The 22,611-nt window shown below is 46.6% G+C and overlaps 1 protein-coding gene across 1 annotated transcript; it reads right to left on the reverse strand.

Moving 5' to 3' along the window:
• Positions 1-897: 897 nt before the first annotated feature.
• GATA6 (GATA binding protein 6) lies at positions 898-22,022 on the reverse strand. The gene is made up of 7 exons (XM_086890414.1): positions 21,826-22,022; positions 19,570-20,489; positions 15,998-16,164; positions 12,510-12,635; positions 11,156-11,243; positions 10,909-11,015; positions 898-2,536 (listed from the first exon to the last, which is right to left on the reverse strand). The coding sequence occupies exons 2-7, from the start codon at positions 20,468-20,470 to the stop codon at positions 2,369-2,371; spliced, it is 1,557 nt and encodes a 518-aa protein (XP_086746540.1). The 5' UTR covers positions 20,471-20,489; positions 21,826-22,022; the 3' UTR covers positions 898-2,368.
• Positions 22,023-22,611: the final 589 nt, after the last annotated feature.

The raw sequence follows: 22,611 nt of genomic DNA on the forward strand, positions 1-22,611 counted from the left end.
GCTGTGCAGCAGCATTCATCCCATAGTCCTCACAACATCTCTGGCATAAGGAGGCGTCAGGTTTGGAAAACCAAGAGGCAGATCTTTGACTGGTGCAAGTCAGCACAGCTTCACTGGAGGCCAGGGAGCTACCCCAATTCACCCCAAAAGAGTCTGGCACAGAGAGACAAAGAGACACACCGCAGCCACTCCATGGGTATGGAGGTTGGGCATCCTGGCTTTCAGGACTGATGACACAGCTGGAAATCACACCTGGCAATAAGTCTGGCTCCAACGAACTGAGCAATGAAGATAACCAGTCCTCAGAGCCAGCAAAAGGTTTCCCACTTCCCTTAGTAGCTAAAACTCATTGTCTTCTCTTTTCAGCAGCTGTGCCTTCAGGTTTTGCTGCCCTTCACCTTTGGCCACAGGAGGATGCCAGCAGGCATTCAAAACTTCTGCCACTCAGCAGTTACACCTGTAGTGGGTTTGACATTTGACATTCTGATATTTGCCTGCTCAGGGAACCTGGGTGTCACCCTTTAGCTTTGGTGTAAAGGGTAAGCAAAACAATGATAGTCCTCACAGAGCATGAGCTCAGTTCCCCAGACTTTCATCACAAAAACTTCACGTGTGCCCATGAGGAGCCTGTGCTGGTAGGTGGAAGCCCTGGTTTTACAGATCATCAGAAGGTATAGTGAAGGGAGCTGCAGAAAAAACACACAGTGCAGACTTAGGTAGACAGAGCAGGAACTTCAGCTGGAGACCTTCCTGGCAGCCATCAGAAATGCCACCTGTACCAGGTACTTTTCCATAGGTTTTAATGTAGCTTAAAAATTGTGTTGGAAATAAAGGAAAAGGCACACTATACAGGAAAAAAAACCAAAAAACAAAAAACAAAAACAAAAAAAACCCAACTCCTAAAATGATACCCTTTTATTTGTAAAGCTCTGATGAAACAACTTTCCAAATGACATCCCATTTAAAAAAACCAATGAAAACCAACCTAACTATGCATCAGTCACACTATACAGATTGCATCCTACATTTTCAAGATGCCTAGATATCTTCTGTAGTATTTACATATGTATCAGTTAGGTAGTAAAATTTCATTGCAATTTGTTTCTTTCCACCACACACTTATTCAATGGCAAAAAAACCCCTTGGGGATGCATTTGCATTTTTGTACAACACTTCGGAGCAAATGGCTAGGGCAATTTTCCTGAGAGAAGGCTTGTTCTTTGAAACTCTTGCTTTAAAAACTGGAAATACAGAAAGTGGATGCATTTTTGTTGCTCTAAAAAGCCTAAGGATGCCTAGTTCAGTTTTTCTCTTAAATTATTTACGTACCATTAAGTTAAAATGTTTACATTCATTCATTCATATAAAAACCGTTGTTAAATCTTATGCAAATGATTTAACACTGATTGCTGCAACGCAAATTGCACTTCTTTAAAAAAATTATTGTATATATGGAAGAAAAATATCTGATTGCTACCCTGTTTACAAATTTTGACTGACTCTATACAGTTCAGCCAGGAAATACGGACTTTCATAAATCTCAGTCACAGTGTACTTTAAAAGTTATATCGCAGTCTTGAAAAGTGAGTAAATATCTTAAACCAAAAAACACCAATCCCGAAATCTCCTTAACCAGCTGGACCTTGTGGGACTTGTACCAAACATTGTGATTTCTTCCAGGGACATTGCTAGGCTCTGAGGAGCAGAGCGAGGCACGCTGAAGATGGAGAGCACAGAAGGAGAGGTCTGACAGGGCGAAGACATCAAATGCTCGGTGTGAGAAGTCTGCATCAACTCAAGCTGTAAGCACGTCTGACACTCATTAAAAAGTATCTCACTATCTCTGGTAATTAAAGTCTTTGCTACTCCCTCCCCAACACTGACAACTTCCACCAAATTCTTAGGGGAAAAGGCGATGAGAGAGTAAAAACAACTATACAATCAGAAAGGCAGCACTGCTGGGTAAGTCAAGGATGTATTTCTGGAATCTATCAATAGGTGTGGGTTTATCTCTTCTTTTTTCTTGTTGTTTTTTCTTTTTCTTTTCTTTTTTTTTTGGTTTTTTTTTTGTTTGTTTGTTTGTTTGTTTTTGGTGGGAGGGGTTTGAAGGGTTTTTTGAGAGTGTGAGGCTGCATTAGCTATCCCCGGTGGTCATTTGCTTTCCATACATTTTTCTTGCATAGATGAGGAACTGGATGCTTCGGCAAAGCCACTTTTGGAAGTAGAGAAACACCTCTGCCACCAAGGCTCACAAACTGTTTCAGAGGAATGGTCTTTGCCAGCACTCTCACTGCCACTGCGACCGCTCCACAGAGGAAACTGCGCAGATGTCTGGGGGCTGCCAGGATCCAGCTTCCCTCACACCAGGTCACGCCAGAGCCAGGGCACACCAGGGATCCTGTCTCACAGATGCTGTCACTTCGGCTGTGGAGGTCAGGCTGACTCCTGTGTACAGCCCATCTTGACCTGAATACTTAAGGCTGCTGCTTTCGGGACTGGTGCTCTCTCCTGGGCCAGACATCACCGACGAGCTCGCCTGCAGGGAGGGGGAGAGCAAAGAGAGACTCATTGAGCAGGTGAGCTTTGCACACACTGGGTTGTGAGTGAGAGGGCAGCAGGCCTGAAGCACAACAATCATCACAGGAATTTTGCTCAAAAACAAAGTTTGCCCTCTGCTTGCCCCTTTGCCTTGAAATCCTGAAACAAAAAAAATGTCTCAGCATGAGCCCAGGCACCCAGCCCTGCTGATGGGAGTGATGTCTGTGTTTGGAGAGGTGGAAATGAAACCATGTGATGTGCAGAAAACCTGGAAACCAGTTCATGATGAAGAAGGAAATGTGCATGTGTCCCACTGCCCCCTACTGAAGAGACACAGGTGCCGACACCAAAAATGCAACCTGGGAGTGGCGGCAGCTCTAGTTTTCCCTCCCCATGGGAGAAGACTGATACATCCCAATTCTCCAAGAGCAGATACAGAGCACCTCCTGGAAAGCAGCTTTTTTTGGGCTCTTCAGCCATTGAAATACTTAAAATCATTCCTGACCCTTCAAAACACCAGCCAAAACCACTTTATCCCTGTAGGACTGGCCACTAAAGAGATGCTCTTCTAATCTCCAGTGGAGAAACACTATGCCTTTGAAGCTGGAGCATTTTTGTTCTGCTTCCTGCACAAGACAACAAGCAGGGGAGCCCTGGTAGGCACAGAGATGAACCTCTGAACTACACTGGAACCAGTCCATTTATTTTAACAGAGAAATGGAGAGTTAAAAAGACAAAGGAACAATCATTTTTTCCATGAGGCTGAGCAGATCCCGCTAAAGAGGAAAAATTTGCAGTGCCAGACAGAGAAGGGGCAACATTTTCACCTGATAAAGGAAATGTTTAAGAGCTGACTTCATGCAAAATTAACTCTTGGATATGTCAACTTTAGAACCTTAATTTACTTGTTAATGGATAGTCTTTGGATGAAATTCCTTAAAAAAAAAAAAGAAAGAAAAAGGCTATCCTAAACTGTGACTGCAGAAGCTTCCTGCCTGCTGTTTAAGTATGAAGTATACATATTTAATCATTTTACAAGAGTAGAGCTCTTGGCTCTCCTGGAGCTGTGCCAAGCTAGCAGTTCTGACACAGGAAAAGCAAGGTTTCATTTATTCAAAGGTAATTTCCAAATGGTGTGGTGCAGGGCTCTTGCTTAACCCAGGGAAAAACCTCACCTTCTGAAAGAGATACTGCTAGCAGTCATTTTTGTCTGAAATAACCTGGACTCCAATATTTTCTTAACCTTTTATTAAAATGATTGACCGCCACTATTCTTCCACCCAGTCGTCAACCCTGATCCCTCTCCATTAGTCACTACCCAGAAATGCAGAGAAGGAAGGAAGGGGAAAAAAAAACCCTATCTGTCCCCCAAAACCAGCTGAAACAGCTCTAAACCTAAGAAATAAGTTTTATCACTCCCTTGAACATACAGTTGCCAATCAGTGACAACAAATCTCTGTATCCTCTTTCCCTGTGACATGGGAATTCATGAAGAATTCAGTAAGGCAAGTCCCATGCTAACCTTTGTGTAGTTCTGATCTTGCATCAGCCTAGCTTTTCAAAGCCTTCCCTTTATTTCTAATACCTCAAACAGATTTCTGTTAGCACAAAAAACATAATTTTTAACAGCTTCAGTCTCCCCACGGTGGAAGAAAGGTTTAAATTACTGTTGAGCAGTGTTTGCTCAACCTGAGCTAAAAATACTAGGAGCTGCTTTGAAAGGTTCCCATTTGCCCACATTTGCCACTGCTGTTCTGGTAGGCAAATATCTTATCAGCACCTGTTTTTTCCGGGCTTGGAAAGTGTAATTCACCTTTTCCTGATTCAGCCCTATAAAGGTGGGGTGCAGGGACCCACAGTTTCCATATGGGTTTCCATATGGTACCCCTCCCTCGAACACCCCAAAAGGGAGGACATGGAGGCACGTCCTGTTTGAAGACTGCCCATCCCTGCCTGTCCAAGGCCGGATCCTGGCTCTGCTGAGCCAGGACGGGCAGGACCCGGGCAGGACTGCCGGGCCTGGAAACCCCACCCCGGTAATGTCATGACAAATCCAGGCAGCTTGGGCAGCTCCCAAAGTGAGACATGGAAAACAAACTTTAGCTCATGAAAGGGACGTGACGGAATCACAGTTCTGTTCCTGAGCCTCCCTACCTTCACTCTTACTGTTCCAGCTTTAAGGGATGAAAGATGACAGAAGTTGCACTTAGTTATTAGAGGACTTTCTTCAGTTTAAATAAATAAGCTGAATAATGCTGATGAAGTCAATAAGGTCTAATTCACAGCTACTGGCTCTATCTAGAAAAAGATAATGCCTTTACTTTTATTGGTGAAATCTGGTAATAGCATAGATAATCAACTGAAGGTCAGCTTCCAGAGGAAAAAAATGAATGAAGCCCACTGCGAAAAGCCTGCCTCCCAAACAAACATGGAGGCTGTGTTTGTATCTGCAAAGGTTCTTCTTTTTACTCAAACCAGAAGGAGCTGGTCATTAGTCCAACCCCAGGCAGGTTGTCTGTATCAGAGGTGTCCTTTCTGTAGAGGACCTGCCCACCATGTACACAGGAGGGCTCTGCCAGAGCCACAGAGACAACCATATCACACCCAGACCTGCCGTCCTCACCAAAGAGGCGAATGTACCTTCACTAGAACTGCTCCAGGTCAAAACCAGGCTGCTCAGGCTGCACTGGCCAGCACTCAGGGAACAGCAGCAGTAGCTCTGGCTGAAAGACTCCTGCTTTCTTCCACCCACTCCTTCCTGCACCATCTGCCCACCACAGAGAGAAGGGAGAGCTGATGGACCCTTTCCCCTCTGGCCTTCCCCTGCACCTCCGCAGCCAAGAGGGAAATGCGCTGGGCAAGGACAGCTGCAGGGGGTGGCAAAGGGCCTTGATCTAGACCTTTGGTCTATCAGATAGACCTTTGCTCTATCCATTTGACATGTTCAAAATGCTCCGTGAATTTTGGACATTACACTAAGTCAGCAACAGGCTGAGTCTCAGCTGAGACTCTCTCTCTTCCTCCTAGTTTACTTTCGCAACACTTAAATAATATCTGCAGTCAGTTAAAATACACTTGCAAAGAATTCTTTCACACATGAAGTGCTGTGGCAAACTGGTGGAGTCCTTCATTTTCCAGCCTCAGCCTCCCTGTAATAACTTCCATCCCCACAAAGAGCACGTTTTCCCAACGCTGTCAGTCCCCGGAATCCGAAGAGCAAGTCTTGGCACTGCAAAATGACGGCTTTTTTTACTGATGTAATGACCCTCTTAGTACACAAAGTTGTCATTTCTTGCTAGTCCAATTGATCCTTTTGTTTATACTGCAGACGTGTAAGTTTACATGTCTTCTAATCTCTCCTTTGTATTATAGCAACATAAATCTGTGGTTAATACTTCATTAATTTCCTAAGGGAGGCAACTTCCAGCATGGCTTGGAAAACTGATGACCCACTGCTGTCAAGGGCTGTATGAGTAACTGGCTTTATTACTTTGGCAATAAAACAAAACCAAGCTAAAGGTATGCGTCCATATGCATACAGAATTTTGGGATAGAAGAAAAATACTTTTTCCTTGCTTTTCCCCACTGAAACAAAAAAGCTGGATTTCCCCACTGAAAAAGCTGGATTGCTTCCTTCTGTTTGATATAAAAATTAAATGCTCTCTTTTGGATACATATACACAGAGCAAAGAAAATTACTCAGTGTAAAACAAAAAGGCTCAGTGTATGAAATAGAGTGGGGAGAAGAAAATAGCATCCCATTTTGTCCAGAGGTGAGGACTGATGCAGAAGGGGTAGGAGACCAAGAAAGATTCAAACTAGACTCTAGAGTATCAAATCTCCCAGCACACTGCCCTGTCTGCCAGACTCTGGTATTTTAGGTTGCCACGTTCCTCATGCCTCCTGCTGATCTTATTCCACCTGGTTTAGATAAATATTTACTCATACCGGGACTGAGGCACTGTGTTCCCATTTTCCAGGTGAATGTCCTACCAACCATGCTGGTGAGCCTTGTCCCAGATCCTACAGAATTATTCCATACAACTGGAATATTATCATCAGATAATATGAAGGACCCCTGGACATTCAGCTTCCCAATATCCGGGTGGTTAGCATATTATTTTAAGAGGCTAAATCTCCAGCTCATCCAGACTCTGGAACATACTCTGTGGAGGTTGATTTCCCCATGGCCAGCATGAATGTCTATGAATTTACTGCCTGAACAGGCACAAACACCACCACCTCTAACCTCTAACCAGCTCACTAATCTTCTGACAGAAAAAAAGAGAAAGTAAATGCAGGAGAGTCCATTCATCTGATCCAGCCCCATTTGTCCAGCATTTTGGAGACAGTTAGAACTGCATTCTCCTGCGAGTTCACCCCATGTCGAGGCCATCTCAGTCAGCTCTCTCATTTCCCACCCTACAAAACTAAAAGCCAGTCCTGAACCACACTTCTGAAGGTAAACTACCAAGGGAAATAAGCACTAATTTTACCTCCTACATTTTCTGTGCTATAAGATTATGGCCTTTCTGAGAAAACTCCAAAGTGGAGGCAAAGCACAGGAGAGTCTTCTGAAAGAAGAGTTCCCCTGGTGCTGCTGAGCTTTTTCTGACATCAGTTGTGGCTCAGAGAGCCTCCATGTCCTGCCATAAAAAGCAGATTTTACAGCAGGTTTCATACTGCCTTTATCCTAATAAGGGAATAAAGTCCTTCTAGTTATCATTCTTGTTGGAGTCCCTGCATGGGAATGGATGGGTTTGGACTGCAGACCATGCCCTTCATTCAGCAATTTATTTGGTGGAGCTTTTCCCTGTACAGTTTCAGCAGCATCAAAGGGAGAACAGGTATAGATGCAGATGCAGGCTGACTGAGACCTTCAAATCTTCTTTTTATGGGGACGTAAGGCAACTTCATATATCATGCCGCTGGACCCTTTCCATATTAGTAACACAGGACACCCAGTACTTACACTGCTTAGGAAAACAGAAATAGGCCTAAATCCTAGATCCAGATGTGAATTTGGCAAATAGCCCCTTTACAATGGGACAACGAAATATCTCCGATCCAAACACTTCTACATTTTGGGATGTTTGAAATCAACTTTGCCCCCACAGCAATTCATTAATCGTATCTCTTAAATGTTTAAACTTCAGCTCGAAAGTAAAATCAACATTTAAGGTTCTTGCTAATTTGTCTCAGAATTGGCATCATATAAGATTCCCTTCATGAAATGGATAGTCTCAAAGACATTGCCAAGAGTAATTGCTGCCCTCCTCTTTTTCTGCCCTCCCTTCTTTATTTTACTTTAAAGAGATAAAGAAAGGTGGGGCGAAAAGTGAATGTTACTGACAAGATTTCTGCTGAATTTCATTTCCATTAGATTTCTACATAACTGGAAACTTTTTTTGGCAGTCTCCCACTAAAGGCATAATAAATTGCTTTTGTACCAGCAGAGGAATTTGTTTTCTCTGTTTCATTTAGCAACAACATTGCTGTGAATTTCACACAACAGTTTCTAAAACGTCATCAGATTTCTCTGCCTAATGTCAATTTGGCATTTTCCCCCTCTTCACAGAGTAAAGGCTAAAGAAGCAAAAACAGAGCAAAACCAAAACAAGTTGCCATGCTCGTTGTATAACGCACAGGGAACGAGCCAGGTTCGTTATTCAAGCAGGTGCTTGTTTTTGGGCAACATCACCAACACCACTATCAGGAATCAACATCAGTCTTGTAAAAGTGACAAAAGATCATAAAGCCTGGATTCATCCATCTGAGGGTTTGATTTTTCCCCTCCTGACATGAGCTGGAGAAGCTTATTCTCCCTGTGCAAAGCCATTGCCTATTCTAGAAATAATTAAAAACCTTTGATCTGTCAATGGATCAACTCAAAAGGAAAAAGAAAAAATAATCAAAGAAAACAGAAGTCTAGTAGAGCATCTTTGCTTCAGCATGTGATCAGGTTACAAGCTAGCTTGCTCAAAAATGCTGACATCCCTCCACTCACAACACCTTAAATGGGCTTTATGAGTGCTCAGTCCCTTCCATAGGATTTAGACCCTTTAGAAATTATTTTGCATCCATTGCAGCTAGTGATCATGTTCCCAGATTATATCTGGGACAGCGGGAGCCAGTCTTAACCACCACCACTTTCTTCTTTAAACTTCCAGTCTCCCAAGTCCTCATCCCTTTTAATTACAGATGCTTGGGCAAAGCTAGGAGCCTGAAAGAAGGATGTGACCATGTCTGCGACATATCCCGACAACTGCTCTCCTGCAAATCCTCTTTTCATTTCCATACATCTGGGTCTGGGGCACAGGGGTGGGAGATCAGTGGCCCTTCACATCATTTGGGATGGAGGAGTCAGAGGGATGCCCGTACGTGTGGGTTGCTGCTGCAACTTCCTCTCTTCAGTGCATGTCACAGCCCCTCTCCATCACTTCCTTTCATTGAAATTTTTCACGAGGGGGTATTTGCAAGTGCTTTGCATATGCAAGGCACATCTGATCAAATCATGGCTATGCAGATGTTACCATGCTGCCTGCTGGATATAAGGGGACAGATTTTCCCAGCTGTTGTGCAGGTGTCCTCTCCCAGTCTGATCTACTATGGAAAAATCAGGGAGCAATGAAGTCCTGTCACTGGGAATGCCATCATGTAACTAAGAGCAGCCTCAGAGTCCCTCCTGGGAGTTGCTCTCAGTTGCTAATAGCTCTCAAGGAGTCTTTTAGCTCACAATCCATGAGCCTACAATACTCTCCTCTGCTACCCACACAACTCCATCTGGCAAAACCATATTAAAAATGGTACTACTAAAATTATTGCATAAAGATATTAATAACATGTTTGATGTGCCCTTCTAGGGAGAAATACTACAGAAAGGAAGTCGGGTTTTAGCCAGCCAAGAAGGCAGCAGCACGGTGGAAATGAGATCTCATCTATATGGCCTCTCCTTCCCCGAGCAGCACAGGGCTGTGCTGCCTCAGCCTCGGCTGGGATTGCGCTTCCATTTCTATCCATTACATAAAATCTCACCACATTACTCAGGATCACAGGCACTGCTTAAGGCAGTGCAAGGAAAATTTAAGGAAAATTTGGCTATGTTTTTTCCTTTGCAAATATAAAGGAGAGCCTAAAACAGTGCAGAGTAGTTTACTGGGGGAAGTCTGAAACTGCAATGGTTCACTTTTCAGTTAGTGTTTCTCTTTTTTTGACGTGATCCGTTTATTTTACTGGATTGACGGGGTTTTCTCATGTCAAAGACAAGCCCTTTTAGTAATATCCTCGTCTCACAGGATCCAAACCCAAAACCCAGTGCCTCTGAAATTGGGTGGCCCTGTCAGTCCACAAACAATCGCATTTGCTAAAAAATGGGTTTTTCCTCCCCTTGTACAATGAAACTTTGTATATTTGAAATTAAACTATTGAGAGGAATTTGGATGTTGGGAACACCAAGACATACTGAAAAATAGCTATTATAAACAATGTCTTCTTTTCATTAATAAAGGACTAAAGAAAGCCACGTTAGGAAATTTTCTCAAAGAAATTATGTGGCAGATTAAGAGATACAGAAGGCTGAGAAATGAGTGTGGATATGGATATGTACAGCCAAGGGGTTAGAAACATTAAGCTTCACAACTTTAGCAGTAGTATTTATCACACATGCTGAGTGAAGGAAGGAAGTTTGAGATGATTGGCATACATGATGTAAAATAAGGATCAAAATTAAAGCAGGGGATGATCAGCGCTCCTCGGGTGCTCCTCTGGAGCTGGTGCTGCCAGATGCTGAGCATCTGGCCCCTGAAGAACCCTCTGCAGACAGAGGGCTGAACCCCTCTGCCCTGCAATCAGCAGGCTGCTCCAGCCTGGTTTCAGCTGGGTTTGGATCAGGGTTTACTTACACCTTTTAGTTTTAAACAAAAGCCTTTATGATTTAATTCATACAGCAGGATAACGTTTTTCTGAGTTTTACCTGTTGGGATAATGCATAAAAATATGTGTGTGTATATACATATATGTACATATATTTAGCATTTTTTTTCTTGAAAGGATCAGTTGAACGTGTTTTATTGTCTTCTGTCCAAAAGAAAACCCTTGAAATTAAAGAACCGGAATATTTAAAAACAAAATGTCTGCGGTTAAGCTGTGGCTAACAATCATAAAAATTATACAGATCTTAATCAAGAAGGTTTGCAAGGTACTTCAGCTTGTCGTTCTGTTTACAGCTATATGTAATATCCTCCGAAAATCTTGTTCTAGTATCAGCTAACAGAACTGGAAAGTTTGTTTAGATTATTGTTCTGCTAGATAAGATAAAAGCTGTGATAACATTGCCCAGTGATCAGCCTGCTTGCAGATACAGACACTTACCCCGGAGGCTGCGGTCTGTGCGCCGGGAGAAGCAGTTTTGCTACAGTCATCTGAGTTAGTAGAAGACGTGGATGTCGGAGTCATAGGAACTGCAGTAGTACTGTTACCTGAAAAATTGGGAATTGGTATTCAAAAGAAATATTTTCCAGACAGAGAAGAAAAAAAAAAAACAAACAAAAACAAACCAATAAAAAACCAAAACGACTACAAACGAATGCAGCTACACTTTCTTATATTTTATATTTACCAGAGCATGCCTTTGATTTATTTATATTCTTAGGTTTTCGCTTCCTCGTCTGAATTCCTTCTTTTTTCATAGCAAGAGGCCGAGGAACCTGAAAAAATTAAATTTCCACACCAATCACAGAGTTGCATATGTACTCCAATATCAAAAAAATCACAATGCAGTACAAGACCAGATGCGATGTTGCAAGTGTCTGTGTAGCAAGTCAATTTTTTCTGTGTCACAGTACTAATTATAAAAAAATTTTTGCATTTTATTTGGGCAAAACAATAGTTTGATTCAAGGGGAGTTGTAGCTGAATTAAGAAAGCAGAGAAACTTTTTTTTCTCTATGCAAATTTGATAGTTTTTTTCAACCCCTCAATCAATGCACAGGAAAACAGCACAGAATTAGGGAAAACCAGCATCATTTGGCAATAAGCCGTAAGAAATTAAATTGGATGGGGTATATCAGATCCTTGATTTATTATTCCAGTCAGTTAGGAATTATCTCTGGTCCACAGCTATGCATACCAGATCGTCATGAGGAAACATCTTAGGACAGAAGCTTTAGAGTAGAAGAATTGACTTAGTTTTTGTTCCTATAAGCAGTTCTGCCCATAATACAGCTTTATGGTATCTAAAGTTGTATTTATAGAGATAAATTTATATTTATATGTGCTCAAAAATCATCTTTGTGATCATCACAATGATAATCACTCTACAAAAACACTGGCTTAAAATAGATTTTAACACAAATTTGAGAAAACACAATTCATGTGTTTTCTATCATTTTAATATTTAAACCTGTGACATAATTTACATTTTATTGAAGCCTAGACCACATCTTAATCATTTCTAATGCCCTTGCTCTTCAAACACTTATGCTTGACTGTAACACAATCCACAGGGGGTCTCACCCAAAACATGCTCCATCACATCCAGGAGAGAGCTTATTTTTTACTCTATTAGCGCCCAACAAAGGCTGAAAGAGCATTTAAAGTTTTTCTGGCAAAGCTATGTCTGGAATAACACTCAAAGTTTTGCTGGCATAGCTATGTCTGTCCATGAAAAACTGTCTCATTCAAGGTCTAGGGATTTTTTTCCCCTCTAAGGAGCTGATTTAAATCCCAGTGGCACAAACACCACGGCTGCTCATCCAGAGGTGGTTTCTTTATACAAATCTGTTGAGAGAGCTACAGTGGCAAGCACATAACTAATCAAAAGCGTAACAAGCTAAAATGGCACAACCACTTCCTAATGTCACACATTTTTCTGTTGTTCTGTGCACTTCGCTCGTCCCTTTTTTGGGGACCAGCCCTTCCCCAGAGCAGCACCAGAGCTGGCAGGGGATGTCCCTCGGTGAAGCAGCCACTCACCCCATGGAGCTTCATGTAGAGGCCGCAGGCGTTGCAGACGGGCTCGCCCTCGGCGTTCCTGCGCCACAGGGTGGTGGTCGTGGTGTGGCAGTTGGCACAGGACAAGCCCATCCGCCGCGACGAAGGCTGGACGCAAGCACAGGCAAACACAGGTATAAACAGGCGGCCAGGAGAGAATGATTTATGCCTTTATGGTTCGTAAAAAGTCCTTTAACACAAGGCGGGGATGGTAGGAGCTTTTTTTTATAGTATCTGTCAGCAGCAACCCAGATTTGGAACAAAATTATCCTCGTATCAGAGGGTGGGAAGCTGGTGTGAAGAGGTACCCAATGTCTTTTAACCCTGGGCAGTCACAGCAGAGGCAAAATTCTCATTTGGGAGCTGGTGACCAGGAGAAGTCTGTTCAGACCACCAGACATTGGTTCTTTTTCCAGCAGGACAGCTAGGAAATATCTCCACTACAGCTCCATCAAGAGGAGGCACATCACTCCTGTGCTGCCTCTCCAACCAGTTAAATGCCCTCTCCCCTGAATGGTGGGTGAAGAGACAGCTCTGATCCTGCCACTGATACTCCTGACTCATCAGAAAAACCAGCCACATTAATCACCTGCCCTCAGTGGCACCACACCTGGGGAAAACTTTCCTGGGAATCCCAGGGGTAACACATGCAACAGCATTACTTTCATAAAAAGATCTTTTTTATCATCACCCATTTTCTCTTCATACAAAAAAAAAACATGCTTTGGGAGCGTGTTTTACAGAGCAGAGCCTCCCTCGGCCAGCAGAAAAGCTGGTGGGTGACAACAAGGTTCCCACTGCAAACAAGCCATTTATGACACTCTTCCGTGGAGTTTGGAGCCAAGATGAAGCAACTCTGTATCAGAAATAACCGTATAACCCAGAGCTTTATGGCCACAGGCTGTATATCATAAGTGAAGGCAGTCCTCATAAACATGTGAAATGAAGGTGAATGGGTTATAAAAGTCCCTGTAACAACTGATCTCTTTTACGTTCATCACAAGTAAAGAATTCCAGCTACATCATAAATCTAGTCTTTTTCAAAGTATCGCATTGTCAAAAAAATACAAAAAAAAAAAAATCTGTGCCTAGCTCTGTGTCTGGCAGCTGAACAAGTTTACATGGAGAAGTCAGTTTTAGAGGATTGCATTAATCTTATTCTGACTATAAAGTGCCCATAACTGAAATTACTAACTTAAGGGTACAATGCCCTTCCTCTTGAATCATTTACTGCTGGGTTGTTAGACATAACTGGGTCACCTTTGATACCACAGGGCTGCCTGCCACTGGGGAAACCGATAAAAATGTTTTGAGAATGAAGAAAATTCCAGAGTAATAACTGAGTTTCTTGAATATTGTCTGTTTGAGTGTCTTTAGCAGTACGCCATCGTTTTACACCACAGCTCAGAAAGAGCTCCAGATTAAATACAAATTTTGTAATCTTGAATCAGTAATCCATTATTAATTGTGCAGGAAAGAAAAAAAGCAAGCCACCCAGCCAAGTGTTATATAGGCTGAAGTACACAAATAAAATTTTTAATCTTAAAAATCCAAGTATCATGAAAACAGAAATTTTGACCTAGTTATTAAATACGCACACACACAGCGCTCAAATTGTGACCTCGACTCACTACGTGTTTTACGTGATCACACTGAGTAAAAGAAAGCTGGTCATAACACATATTCTTCATTTTCTTTCTCTGCAAGTGAAATGTTATCAGCTGTTTCACTCTGTTAAATCTTTCTCTTTCCTATGCAGCCTGGTCTAAACCTTCATAAATTTTATTTCAATAGCTTTTGCTTATTCCCATATCTAAACAGACATGGAATTTTGGCATGTTTTGAAGCTAAAACAACTTTTCTGATGCAGGAACTTTATCAGAAACTTTGGGGCAATCTAAACATGTTTAGCGTTTTCAAAACATTTTCCCTTCTCACCTACATATTTCCAAGTGTATGAACACAGAGTCACGGTTGATTTATAGTTATGGCCAGGGCACTCGGTAGGGATTGTTACACAGAGCTATTTCAGAGTTATTTCACTGAGGTGTCAGACTGAAATCGGGCTGTAGTTTGACTCTCCTTTAGTCTTCTCATCCTGATCCCTCCTTGCCCCCCCACAAAAAAAAAAAAAACAAAAAAAAAAAAAACTAAAAAAAGGACACAGAAATGCTAGAACCTGGTGTTAGCTACTTGAAATCTGCCTTGGGCCAGGGTGCCACAGCAAGTTGGGCTCTGATGCTTGAGACAATTGGCGGATCTGGTCCCTCCACTGCATCTGTCCCACTAAAGGGATAACACCTAGTGTCATGAAATTTACCCGACGAACAGCTAGAAAAAAAACAGGCACCTGGCAGCAATAAACCTCTGGCTAAAAGTTAAATTAATTCTTCAGCTCAAAGAAAGATCTATAAGCAGAGGTGAGTCAGTTCCCAAGCGCTTACTGTCTGCTCTGATCATCGTGTGTTTGGGTCTTGTTTTCCCTCGTTCCCGTAAGGGCACTAAATTCAAACAGTTGTGAAATAAAGAACATTAGGTGTTTTAGCCCTAAGAAAACAGGCATGGAGCAAAGCAGCTGGCATGACTGAAAGGGGCTTGAAAGGCTGATGGGTTCGATACGCTGTCTCCATACACTAGGGTCCAAACATCAGCTTGGATTATAGTGGTGTGATTTATTGTGGCTCGCTCTGTAACAGCCATTACTGAAGAGCGTATTCTTTCTGTCTGCTGACCTCCACCCAGATTTGCTAAACATAATGTGCAGTTCCCGCTTGTTAAATTTTCTCCTTGCCTATTCAGTGCCAGCCTGAGTTATAAACAGGGGTTCTGGTTTGTACTATTTATTTCCCCCCGTAGTTTTAGGAGTATATTTTTAGAAAAATTGCCGCTCATTTCTTAGGAGTAAAACAAAACAAAAGCTATTATCATTGTTTAAACAATTGGTTTTCTTTGAATTATATACAAAACTTGCTTACATTCCCAAGGATCGAGCTCTCAGCAAACAAAGCAGGTCTGGAGAAATTCCTAGCCCTCTGAACAAACATTTTCCAACCTTGATTTCTTTTTTTTTTCTTTTTTCTTTCTGTTGGAAATGTCCAACACCACCAGCAGAAATTTCTTCCAAGCCACTGAATCCCCCTCAAAGGTGGGATTCATAGCTCAAAAAGCCAGACTGGCCCATACCTGGTATGCAGCTCACAAGGGGACAGAGAGAGATTTTGCCAGCTCAGAGCCTGGGAGTGGGTCTGAAGCGGTTCCTGAAAGGCTGCCAGCCCTGTCACCCCTCATTGTGACTGGTTTGGCCTGCAAACCTGATCAGGAGCCCCACTTCGGGTTTGCAGCCAAGAGGATCACCAGGCTATTAATGCTCTCCCCCGTCCTTGCCCCAAATTTCTCCCTGGCTAGCGCTGACTGGGGCTCCTTAGGGCAAAGCTCCTCTGGCCCCCCTGCTCCCCTCCCTCCGGACTCACCACTCTCTTCTGGGGTTTGATGAGGGGCCGGCTGAGGCCGTTCATTTTGGTGTAGAGCCCACAGGCGTTGCACAGGTAGTTTCCGGTGCCGTCCCTCCTCCACAGCGGGGTCTGGATGGAGCCGCAGTTGACGCACTCCCGGCTCTCGGACAGGTCCTCCAGCAGCTCTGGGGGCAGGAGCAGAGGGGACAGGCGGTGGGGCACGGCCCAGGCTGCCGCAGAGCCCGCTGTAGCCCCTCACAGAGCCCCGGCCCCGCCGCGCCGAAAGCCCCGGGCGAGCGAGCAGCCTTGCCCGCAGAAAAGCAATTCCCCGGCAGTGACGGCTGCCATGCGGTGATTTATTTTTTTACAAAATCCCGGGTTATTTCTTTTCCCTTTTTTTTTGTTGTTTGTTTGTTTGTTCGTTTGGGTTTTTTTCCTATTTATTTAAATGTGCCAGACCCGCTGCCGGCCCCGGTGCAGCGGCTGCTCTCGGAGGCGGAGAGAGCCGGCGCGCCCCGGCCACCGGCGGGCTCAGCCCCGGCCTGCCCTGCGCTCCCCTCGGCATTCCACCCTTGGGAAATGCGGCTGGGGTCCGCTCGAGGGACGAAAACCCCGCTGTGGTGCCCACAGGACGGAAAGGGAGGTGCACTTGCCTTTAGAGGGGAGCAGAGTGGGGAGTGAGGTGGCTGTCAGAATAGCCAGCCCCAGAGACACCCTGGAAGCTGGATATAAGGAGCTGTCGTTTTGCCCAATATCCCCCAGGGTCGAAGCTTGGCAAGAAGTTTTCTACCCTAACTCCTATTTTAAATGCCTCGCAATTAGCAGAGCTTCAAGTTTAGAGGCAGCGTTCAGGGCCCTGGTTGTTCCAGGGCAGAAACGAGCAGCGGTCGCTTTCACCTCGGCTATTTGGTCAAATTAGAGCTGGTTTGTAGGAAACAGAGGAAATGGAAAAATAAGCGGTATTGTGCCTCCTGCTTTCATAGTTACTGAGCACTGAGGGGAAAAAGAAAGGTCTAAATGCACGGGGAAAAAAAAAAAAAAAAAAAAAAAAAAAAAAAAAGAGAGAGAAAGAAAAAAAAAAAGAGGAAAAATGAGAGAACCCACCTACAAAACCTAATACTTTCACCCATGCGAATCCTTATTCTGATTCACCTCTCCATATTTCGGGGAGGGGAGAATAAGAACTTATTTTACATAGACTGTGCCACGTTGTGAAGAAATAATAAAAGGAGATGTTTGGATTTTTACAGCAGCTTTCGAGTCGAGTCTGGGAATGTATGTTTCAGATTCAGAGCTTCGTCGTTGCTTTTTTTTTTCTTCCTCCCTCGGCTACCTGCCTAAATTCATCATTGGGTTATTCTCTTACGTTTCTCTGTACAGAGGAGGAGAGCTCGTAAAGGTCGAGCAGCTTTGGAGACTGGGCTGCGGTGCTGCGGTGACACGGCGGGCACTGAGCTGAGAAAGAAATGGCCTTTTGGCCCGCACCCATCCAAATACGTTTCTCCCTTCGTTTGCGAATTATTAGGCGCTAAAGAAGAACGAGCACACGGCAGAGTCCAGAGAGCACAGTTCAACTTACGTTGTCAGCTCCTAGCTCTTAGCACATCGCTAAGATTTATTAATCTTTGCACTAAAAGCACCATTGAGGACTGTAAGCAGAAAAATGCTTAGGGCGTCAAGGACGCTGGAACTTAAACAGTAATTTGTCTCAGCTATTTATTTTATAGCATTGACTTCGTGCTTGCAGAAAGAAATTCTGCCGTGACAATATTTCTGGGGCATTTTCAAATGTTTTTTTTTCCCCTTACAGAATGAGTAATACTTACAAGTATTACTTATCCCCAAGAAAAAGAAAATTAAGTGGTAATTTTAGATACTGTTTTAGCATCTCTACGAGTAACGTCTTACGAGTAAGAAAGCTTGATCAAACTGTCTAATATTTAGCCCTAAAAATATGTATTTCGGCTACAATTTTCCTACAATTTTGAAACGGTACCGAGCGTGGCTTTGCTGCCGCGTTTTGCCTCGCTGGAGCAAAAACCTCGCCCGGCCCAGGAGCTCCGGGCTGCTTTGCCCTGCGTTACACCGCGATGCGGCTGCCCTGGCACCCATCCTTTCCCTCATGGAAAGGCTAATCGCTACCCCTCCGGCCCCCAACACTGGTGAGAGGGACCACAAGGGCAGGAAAGACCCCCCTGGAGCAGGGGAAGCTGCTGTGCTCCTCGGCTGCCTTGACACTCCTGCCCCAACCTCCTCCAGCCCCCGGCTCCTTCACTTCTCTGCTCCTTCTTACTAACCCCTCTCCTCTACGTGCCCTGAGATTTTCCAACCCCACGTCTCTCCCGACAAAATAAAAATAAAATAAAAAAAAATTAAAGCAACCAAAAAAACTCCACAACTTATCTTTTTCCCTCCATCACCCAGTTTCACACCAAAATATTTTTCCTGTTACCCTGACATGCAGCTTCTCCTATCACTGCTACAACTGATTTTCTTCCCTCAGTCATGATAGTAAACATCAAGTGGGAGGCTTAAAGTGCTTAAATCTACAGTGTATCACCGAGAAACGGGAGGAGCATTATGTGTACAGCCCTACAGAAAGAAGAAAATCCATGGGGTAATTTTTCTGCAACACTGCACTGAAAAAGAAAATCACAGTGTCTATAAAATACATGCACCTGGTGGGTAGTTTATGCTTAAAGTGAATGATGATCAAATGTGTGTGCATATTTACATAAATATGTATATATACATAATATATATATATGCGTAACACATATAAATAAATATATGTACATAGCCACACACACCTCTCTATGCACCTCTATTTATATATACATAAATTTATTCTAAAGCTGAAGAGACTGCAATAATCGTTAATCTTTTTATCTCTGACTAAATCATCGCAGCTCAAACTCCACTTCTACAATTGATTTAATTACAGTCAGAATTCCTGTAGCTAAAACAAAAAGTAAGGATGGGACACCTCGGGAATTAAAGCAAAACCTCATAAGGAAGTGCTGTATTTTACAGCAGCTTACAAATTTAAGTTTCCTCATTCATATCCGAGGCTTTGCTTTGCTGCTTTTATTTTCAACGAAGCAGCCAAGTGTTTTGTAGTTGAAATAATCCAAAACGGGTTAAATGAGCCGCTGCAATTTTCCTCTACTATACAAGAACGATTAATTTGCAGTGAATTTGTCACCGTTTCGCGCCCAGAGGACCGCATTTGGGGAAAACAGGAATGTACTGACTTGGAAAAATTAAAAATTAAGTCTACACCGGGCAATTCGTTTTGGGATCTTCGGGTTGGTAACCCCCGTACTCCAAACAACGCCGATATTTGGAGGTGTATTTTCCCCCCTAATCCAACACGAACGAGTTTCCTCCACTCCAGAACAGCCATGGTCCCGGGACCGCCGTCCTGCCACCGACACCGGGGCCGTCCCTCGCCAGCGAACCCCTCTCCGGGGCGGCCCTACCCCCGCTCCCCCGCTCCCCCCGGCACCCCCGCCGCCCCTCCAGCGGGCAGCCCCGGCGTGCGGCCACCCTCCCTGCCCTGTGCCCTGTGTCCCGCCCGCGGGCCCTACCTGCGCTGGGTGCCCGGACGGGGATGGGGGCGGCCCGGCCCTGGAGGCAGTGCAGCATGGAGTTCTCGAAAGGCGCCGTGGGCCAGGCAGGAGCGAGCTGCGGCCCCACGTAGGACGTGTAAGGGCCCGGGTAGGAGCCATTGAGCGGCCGGGCCAGGGGGCTGTACTGGTCCCTAGCGCCCAGGCTGTTGCTGTAGGCGCCGGGCTCCCGGGAGGCCCCGTTGGCCACCGGCGGGCTCGGGGAGTAGGGGAAGCGGCCCGAGGGGTGGGAGCCCCCGCCGCTGCTGTACGAGGGGCTTTCGGCGGCCGGCTGGGACCAGACAGCGTGGCCGCCGCCCGGGTGGCTGGGCTGGGCCGCCCCGCTGCCCTGCAGGTAGGGCAGCGTGGGCAGCATGGAGCCCACGCGGGTCGTGGGCACGTAGACGGGCGAGCTGGGCGTGGAGTGCATGAAGCCGCCCGGAGATCCGTCGTAAGGCGTGGGGCCCTGGGCGGCCGAGATGGCGAGGGTCTGGTACATCTCCTCGGGCTGCTCGGCGCCGAGGGCGCTCAGCTTGGGGCCGCGGCTGGACCAGATCAGCTTGCTGCTTTGGTCTAAGTCCGCGAAGAGCAGGATGTCCTCCCAGCTGGGGCGGCCGGAGGGGTGGGGGGTCCCGAAGTGCACGTAGGGGGCGAGCAGCGACCTGCCCTCGGAGGCCGGGGGCGGCGGCGGGGCCGGCCGGTGGCTGTCGTCGGTCTCCGGCCGAGGAGTCTTGGAGCAGCCGCGTTCACCCTGGGAGCCGCAGGAGGAGGAGGGCGAAGGAGGAGACGGGCGCGGCTCCCTGGTCGCGAAGGGACAGGAGGAACCGGCGGAGTCCGCAGCGCAGCGCTTCACCGCGCACCAGCCGCCTTCAGCCACGGCCATCCAGGTCCCCTTCTAGCCGCTGGGTGTGGATGGGGAAGGGCGAGGAGGGGAGGAGGAGGAGGAGTGGAGGGGGGGGGATCCGCAGGGCAGGGCGGGGAAGAAGGACACAAAAGAGCAGGGAAGCGGGGGAGAGAGAAATAATAAAAACAAAGTTTGCAAACAGGACAGCCCGTCTCCCTCCCGTAATGAGATTCATCAGGGCTTATCTGACCCCTCTGAGCGCTTAATCAGTCATGTCGCCTGGGCGCTGTTGTCCCTCGCCCCGGCGGAATGGGATCAGGCAGCCCAGGTCAAGACGGGCCGGGAGACGCCAGTCCCGCGGGGCCAGGGCTGCGGCTCCGGCCCGGAGCAACCAGGCAACACGGCTTTCCGCACGGCGGGAGGGCTGCTCCCCTCGCCCTGCGCAGCCCGGGCTGCGGATTGGAACATGAAGCACGCCGGGGCAAAGGTGGGCGTAAGGGCGTGGGGACAGAGGGGAGCGAGGGGGCATTTTTCCCCGTCTCTGCCCTTCCTTGGCTGCTGTCGTTGTTATGATTATTTCAATGAATGAGTCATTTGACTCGGCTCCATCGAGAAAACAATTAGTAAGGCGATCCCTTTAAGGTTACTTTTTCGGAGAGAGATGTTAGCTCCTCCGCGCATCGCCTCGCTTGTTTGCCTGTTTCCAGCCCAAGGTCACGGAAAGGAGGAGGAGGAGGAGGAGGAGGAGGGAAAGGCGCCCGGGAGACCGGAGATGCGCACGGGCCGGGCCCAAGTCCGCTCCGCAGCGGCGGCGGGACACTGACCGGGGATGTGCCTGCCGCAGGGGCCGATCCAGCGGACAGCCCTGGCCGGGGGCTGCCCCGAGCCCCAGCACACCTTGCAGGGGTGACACCCGTCCCGGGCTGAGCGGGGTCAATCCGGAGCTGCCAGCATGAGGAAGGCCGGACAGACAGACACGGAGAGCCCGGTGCCCAGCCCTCAGGCGAAGGGGCGGAAAGCGAAAGGGGACACAGAGAAGTGACAGCAAGAGAAGGCGAGGATCTCCGTTCTCAGCCCACCTCGGGGCTCTCCAGATAACCACAGGCGTAAGAATACAGGACACACACACACACACACACAACAGAGCCCCCTCTCAGATAGGCACCAAATACGTCTCTCCCTCCTGCGAGATAACTGGGAGATAAGGCTCCGGCAGATAAGAGCTCCAGGCACCGGCATCGGATGTTTGCCCACACAGTCTCCCTCGGGCTCCCCGGCCAGGGACAGCCGCCGCCGCGCTCCCCTCGCAGCGCCCGCGGCAGGAGAGGCAGCGGCAGAAGGCCGAGAAAGAAGTAGAGAAACCGCGGCGAGGCAAGGAAAGAAAGGGGCCAAACCTGATGCCGGTGGCCCGCATGGGGCCGGGGAGCGGGGCCGCGGCGGGCGGTAAATCCAGTGCGGCGGGGGCGAGTGGCGGCGGCGACTCCGGCGGCGGCGGCCGGCGGCTCATGTATAAAAAGGAGAGAGGAGGCGCCTCTCGCAGCCCTGCCGGAAAACTGCAGGCAGCCGGCCCTGATTGGGCTCGGCCAGCCCTAAACAAACACGGGGCTCCGCAGGGGTGCCAGCCCCGGGGCCAGCCGGGCCGCCGCAGCCCCGGGGGAGGGGGGCGCGGGGGCACCTCGGGGCGCCCGCAGCGAAGGGGCGAGGGACCCCTGGTCGGGGAGCAGGAACCAGCAGAGAGGACTGGCTCTGCCAGATACCCCAGTCTCTTTTTTTTTTTTTTATTTTATTTATTTTTTTAAATTTTTTTATTTTAACCCAGAAATAATACACACTCTTCTCTCCTTCCCGGATAATTTATTTTTTTATGGTGAATATTCAACTTCTGTGACGTTTTTTGTTGTTTTTGTTTGGTTTCTTTTCTCCGCTCCTCCCGGCATGTCAGCGAATGTCCCCTGGCAGCGGCCCGGGGTGGGGGGGATGTGTGCCTGGCTTTCGCCCTAAGCAACCAGGCGAACTTATCCCTCCCTCAAATCTCCTTAGGTTTTGCTCGTCAAAATCCGAGCTATCCGTGATGAAAAAATGTGGCTCCTCCTTGACTTGCCCCAACCATCAGGTGAAACCAAAGCAAGCTGTGGGATGTGTCCATCCCAACAGCTGGCGATTTTTTCCTCCGTTTCTTT

Source organism: Cyanistes caeruleus, chromosome 1 (genome assembly GCF_971803275.1).
Source record: "Cyanistes caeruleus chromosome 1, bCyaCae1.hap1.1, whole genome shotgun sequence".
NCBI classification, from domain to species: domain Eukaryota; kingdom Metazoa; phylum Chordata; class Aves; order Passeriformes; family Paridae; genus Cyanistes; species Cyanistes caeruleus.

Bases quoted from the DNA above. Each gene is read 5' to 3' on its own strand.
- GATA6 (XM_086890414.1), bottom strand. From the start codon at position 20,470: ATGGCCGTGGCTGAAGGCGGCTGGTGCGCGGTGAAGCGCTGCGCTGCG. The intron at 16,165-19,569 runs GTAGGGCCCGCG...TCCTGCCCCCAG, and splicing joins CGTCCGGGCACCCAGCGCAG to AGCTGCTGGAGGACCTGTCC. The intron at 12,636-15,997 runs GTGAGTCCGGAG...GCTTGCGTCCAG, and splicing joins TCAAACCCCAGAAGAGAGTG to CCTTCGTCGCGGCGGATGGG.